Below are 6,459 nucleotides of genomic sequence, written 5' to 3'. Positions count from 1 at the left end.
ACATTTGTTCTTTTTTGCTAAGGGTTGTCAAAAGAAAGGAATCGTAAAAATACATATTAATACTGAACATGGTTTTCATTAAAAAAAATACAAATCCTTAAAAGTTTTTATGAAATTTTTAATGAGAAAACTAAAACCAAAATTAAATCTAAAAACTAAATCAATAGAAGTACCATAAAAAATCAGGCTTTTTTAGAAGGTAGGAAAGCGCACAAAACAAAAAATGTTGCAATAACAAATAGAAACAATAATTTTTGAACAAACTAAGTGTATATAACACAATAAAAGTAAGTAGTAAAAATTTTGATTGCCTATATTTTATATACAAACAGAAATAAATCAATATTTTTTCTTCTTGAACAGTACAAAGTACGAACCCACGAGACAGTTTTTTTACAGTTTTTTTAAAATTAAGATTTGTTTGTTCAGTTGTGTTGTTGTATTCAGTTGGATAGGTGCCTATTATTATCTATACTAATCTATCTATACCTACTAATAAATAAAATTGAAGTGTCTGTCTGTAATTTCGAAATAACTACCTCATATTAAGCTCATTTGGTTATTTGAACGATACCATAACTGAATTACACTTTTTGAAAATTTTTGTCTGTCTGTCGGTTTTAACGGGCTGATCTTCGGAACGGCTGAACCGATTTTGACGGAATTTTCATAGACAAGTAGAGGGTTGACTAGGAAATAACATAGGGAACTTTTTTAACAGACTTTCAAAAAGGGAGTTTTGTTTTTCTACCTATGTACACTGAAATCCCAAGATTTCTGAACCGATTTGTGTATTTTTTTTTAATCAATAGAGGAACTTTGCGACAATGTTTCTAAAAAATTTGCATTCCAACTCCTCAATCCTGATGCTGCAGGGGACCTGACCACCAAAGCTGATAGGTACAAATGAATTTATCAAAGATTAAGTGACAACCCTAGGGTTAGGCGAAGTACGGTACCATCATGGTGGTCGCAGTTACCTTGTTGATAAATCTTGATGTAACTCATTATCTACATAAGATATATTAAAAACAATTGTACAACATAAAAGACGATAAAGTAGTGAGTTTATTTTACAATAAAATTTAGCCATACTTGTCGTAGATTCTTGGCGGCACGTAAAGTTTTTGACCGGTAGAAAAAAACATCTCACTTCCCGCAGCAGATAAATGGCTGTGGTCGCTATTGTTGTAAAGTTAGTTACAAATGGTCAGGAATAGTATTGCCGTAGATAACACTAGTATTGTATTTGGTAGGTTTTGAGCTGTTCGGTTCCCAACTTTAGCAGATTTTTCGATGTTTTTAAAATTAGGCGAAGTATGGTTTAGCAGGCGAAGTCAAGGGACTCGACGGTATGCAAAATATAAGATGTGGTGATTTGTCTTAAAAAGGTTCAACTAAAACTGGTACAGTTAAATATTGCGCATATTCTTTCATGGCCAACCATTCGTTTCTTTCACACACTTGTGTCTAGTTTTTTCATTGCCTACACCTTTGTTACACATTTAAACCATTACTATAAATAATGTTAAATACAATACATACATAGTTTTATGGTATTTTCCTAAATAATTTAAATAATGTGTGGGTTTTATGGTCTGATTATGTTAGTAGTATACACTAATATTATAAAGAGGTGAAGTTTGTCAGTTTGATTGTAGAAAGTAATCTCTGGAACTACTGAACCGATTTAGAAAATTCTTTCACCAATACAAAGCTACATTCTTCCTGAGTGATATAGGCTATATTTTATTTTCAAGCCGGGGCGGGTCCTTAGTATTAAATAATTTTCATTATGTTTGTAAGCACTAAGTGAATTGCTGGAGTTCATTACATTCATTAAACAGAATTTTTATTTTTTTACATCATGTAAAAAAATATATATTTAAGGGCTGTCCATTTTGAGTCATTATGTTTGTAGCAGTGTTAGTATTAAATAATTCAAATTGTAATTATTTATTAATTTCGAGGCATACACGGCAGTTGAATGGAGCAGTATGCACTCACACTCGATATGTAACAATCATGGAGAGTACTTTTAACTGGCTTGTTTTGTAACGACTAAAAAGTCGTAGTATATAAAGAAGCTCAAGCACTACTAAATTTTAAAGTATTCACGTCCTCTTCTTACCAATGTAATATGAAAAGGACAGACACAGTTTGATAATTCTAAATTTAATTTAGAGCAGTCAAACCTTGTGACTTTAGCTGCCAGTCGTGAGCCTATTGTTTTTTTGTAGCATGCTGTGTTGGTAAAAAAAAAGCCACACAACAAATTACAACAGTGTAGCTTGCACTAAAATTTAGTCTTTAAATGTAAAATTCATGTTCCATCCTTTTTTAGCAATATTAAAAAAAGAAAAAGATGCAGATACTCTAAAAGTTTAGAGAAGACAACAGAATACAATAGACAATAGAAGACGGCGGCACTCTCTTACTATTGTATAGAGAAGTAAACCTAGTGCTTCCCATACAAACGTAATTTGATTCTCATTATAATATTAACAAACTCATTTTTTTTCATTTTTCAATTAAATTTTGTAGACACATTCCAGGATATGCAGTCAGATTTCTGTAAAAATGTGTAGCTTACGAAACAAACTATGTTTGTATGCAAAGTGCTATAGTTATTTCTCTCTGCATAGATGCAGCAATGAATTCAGCCATTATTACATTACTTTGGTGATGCTAAAAAAATACTGCTAAGAGCCTTGTGGGGTGCTTTGTTAACTCAGTGTCTAACACTGAATGATAGGCACCGAGCTCATTTGACATTGGTTGGTTCTACATTGCTGGTTCACTGAGTGATGTTAAAATAATTTTTGGAAGAAAACCTTCAATAGATTAAAATTATATAAAAGCCAAATGAGCTTGGTGGCTATCACTCTATATTGGGGATTGGACACAGTTTTCATACATTTTTACCCATGGTCCTTTGCTTAGATTGTATTATAATATGAATTATATTATAGTTGAGGCAAGTGTGATGTTAAGTATTAATAATATAATAATAATTTACATGTCCTTTACTTTTATGAGTGTTTGCCCACTTGTGACCTACCAGCACTCAATTTGTTAAAACACGAGCTTATTCAGTCTGTTGCCACCCTGTCATTTCATCATCATCAACCCAACGGCTCACTACTGAGCACAGATCTTCTCTCAGAATGAAAAAGGCTTGGCCATAGTCTACCACACTGGCCAAGTGCAGATTGGCAGACTTCAGAGATTATTTGAAAGCATTATGGAGAACTCTTAAGGCATGCAGGTTTCTTCACAATGTGTTCCTTTACCAGTAAACAAGTGATACTTATTATAAGTTAGAGATGCGAGTCTGGGATCAAACCTACCATCTTCCAAATGGGAGGCGGAGATCATAACCACTAGGCTATCACAGCTTCTCACATGTTCTGGAGGAAATGAATTATGACATAATCAAAGTTCAGTGCTTTGGTGGTAGATTTGGGTGCAATTGAATTAGCATTGCATTATCAAAATGTCTTCATTTCCACGAATATACAAATAATAATTCGTTCATATAATTTGTTCATTGATGAGGAATTTATAATGTTAAGTTGTTGAGACAGTCCACATTTGGACTCTAAGTCTTGCAGTTTTAGTGAGGTTATGGGGCAGTTGACACAAATGACTGTGCAGTTGGTGTGCAGTTCACATGGTTTTCCCATACTAGTAGTGTAGTAGTAGTGTGAAGCAGTTATGTCAACTGCAAGAAAACTGCAATTTTGGATTGCAGTCCAAATGCTGTCAGTCTGTCAAGAACCTAAAGCCTGGAGGCCCATAGAAAAGATATTCCCTTCCACTACTTATTTCTAATGTTGAACACACAATAATAATAAAATCGAAAATAATTATTTTTGGCTTATTTTTATGTGGATTATGTTGATTAGATATTTCTATGAGAAATGTCAGTTACAAATTGCATGTCCCACAAAATATTTAATTTTATTACTTTTATTATTTGACGAATTTTAATAATTATAATATAGTCTATCTATACTCTTTCTATTCTGGTATTCCTTTCATTGGCATAACAATATCATTAAAATTATACTTAAAAAGTTAAAACTGAATGAATAAGTTTGAGTCTGTACTTACTATTGTCACATGGCAATGTCGGTTATTAGGCAATAGATATAGTAACATTAATCCCGAGATTCCCATTGTCCGCAAACAGCTGCGCGAGGGATGTATCGAACACGAGACAATCCGAGTTCATGATGGCGGATGATACTCCTTCGTGGATAGACCGCGGCATCGCCTCCCAAGTGAGCCTTCGCCTGTGTCCGTTCAGTTCCAGCCGGTACGCAAAGTTCTCTGCTTCCTTACGCGAGCCTATAAGTTGTACAATGGCAAAGAACTGCTGATGGCCATCGAACTTCTCTTGTTTTTCAAGCACTAACATAAAATGGTGGTTGAAGCAGGACTGCATCATGACCCAGTCCACGGCACCAGGTAAATTGATGTCCGTGGCCAGGAACACTATGTCTTCGCCTTGAAGGGTTGTGATACTCTTGTGAGACATCATGAGGTGCGGCATGACCTGGTCGAGGCCACCCTGCCACTTGCAAGATGCACCCGGGCAAGGGCAGGAATACGGCCGAAATTCGCACGCTTCTTCATGCTCTGCTTTCTCTGTGTGAACGAGTGTAACAGTGCAGCCTGTGTTGGAATGCTTGCAAGGGAACATCACGTTACTGGCCACCTTCTCCATGGCGAGGTTGCGGATGTTGCCGAGCGGGCCGCGGCACGTGGGGCAGCATGACAGCTTGGGCCTACAGCTGGAGCACACCAGGTGCCCGCTCTGGCACTGCAGAATAGGCGGCAGCACATAGTCGAAGCACACCGGGCATTCGAACAGCGAGGCTAGGTCGGCAGACATCGCGGTGGGCACACTGACGAGCGCGTGCACCCCGGGGACAGCACAACTGGAACTGCTAGCTCCACGCCTCTTGTTGTTTGTGCTCATGTCACCGTCACGCGCACATAGAATCACTCGATCGGCGAGTGGCGACCAACAGAATGTTCACTTACACTTTACAAAATCCACGAACCGACGCGTGTATCATTTGTAGCCCTCCACTGTGGACATTTTTCGTCTTCCTGTATCGTCGAAATAAGATTCCATCACAACTCCAGGGGCCAATGTATTCTTTTTTATCGGTGCAGTTTCGGTATCAGTATTCAATGATCAAGGGAGAATCTGTGCCACGGAATGGCTTGAACTTGTTATTAGGACTAAAATTTAGATTGTGATGGGAAATCAATATAGACTTTTAATTATGAATATTCTAGTTCACGACAAAAAGATGTTATTTCGTGTCTTCCCATCAATGACAACTTGGACAACTTGACTTGACTTGACCAATCGAAATTATTCATTGAAACATCAAATGACAGCTGACAGACAGATGGCACTTGGCAATGGCAGCCATGTGATGTCATGACATGTCACAACCATAGACTTTATAGATCGTAAGGTTAAAACTGCACTATCAATCTCATGATAAATTCACATTTTAAACACATTGGTTTATTTTGTTGGCGGTTTTTGAATTATTAGCTGCTCGCTGACTATAATGACGTCATAAATAATAATAATAATAATAATTTTTATTTCAGGCAATATAAGTCACAAGACAACCCATAACAAACAAAAAGAAAAAACACAAAATAATATACAGCTTAACCCATTATAGCCTGAATTATTTTAAGGTCTCAGAATTGAGTTTTTCATTGATATGTTGTTATTATGGACCCTATTAGTCAGATCTAATCATCAGAATTTTGGTGCAAGTCTTACTTCTGGAAATAACCATGGATGCTGCATGGCACCGCTAGGCTCCTACCGTGTCTTTTCAAATGTCTCATAAATTTCTTATAACTTATTGTTACCAAAATGTTCTACCACAATTTGATAAGAATTATTAAGGTATTAACTCTTGTATAGTTCAACGTTCAAAATTGATTAAAAGATCCAATATATTACATGAACATTTACATATATTTCCATAAAATTACATATTATTTGTAGGAAGCTTGCAGGGTGCACAGAGCCCCACGATGCATTTATTGCACTGTAATCTAGTCTGACTGACAATACTGTTACCCACACTTGCGACATGACTCGCTGGGTACCAATAAATGGTTTTTGCTGTCATAACATATGCTGTCAGACCCGATTGCCAGTATTTTTTAGATGTTTTTGCTTGGTGTTTGAAGCTGATTGACAGCCACCACGTCGTGGCGTATTTTTTGACTGAAATAGGTATGAACAGATGTAGAGCCTAGCACCACTTCACATCTAGCATTGAGTTGCCGACCAGTGGGATTATTTACGAAACCACCCTCATCTTTGTCAGATGGAATTATAGGGTCTGGAGCTTCAATTTATAGCAATTGAGGCTTGAGTTCATGGTTTTCTTCTAGTATAGCAAGTGC

At 36.4% G+C, this 6,459-nt stretch overlaps 1 protein-coding gene across 1 annotated transcript; it reads right to left on the bottom strand.

Annotated features, from left to right (window-relative positions):
* Positions 1–872: 872 nt before the first annotated feature.
* Positions 873–5,386, bottom strand: LOC123881190 (E3 ubiquitin-protein ligase SIAH1A-like). Its single transcript, XM_045929840.1, has one exon. It carries the CDS (start codon positions 4,985–4,987, stop codon positions 4,142–4,144), a length of 846 nt encoding a protein of 281 aa, XP_045785796.1. The 5' UTR covers positions 4,988–5,386; the 3' UTR covers positions 873–4,141.
* Between the last annotated feature and the right edge of the window lie 1,073 nt (positions 5,387–6,459).

The sequence above is a fragment of the Maniola jurtina genome, chromosome 3, assembly GCF_905333055.1.
Source record: "Maniola jurtina chromosome 3, ilManJurt1.1, whole genome shotgun sequence".
NCBI lineage: Eukaryota > Metazoa > Arthropoda > Insecta > Lepidoptera > Nymphalidae > Maniola > Maniola jurtina.
The sequence above is the reverse complement of the archived record's forward strand: the minus strand, read 5'-3'. Positions and strand labels throughout refer to the sequence as shown.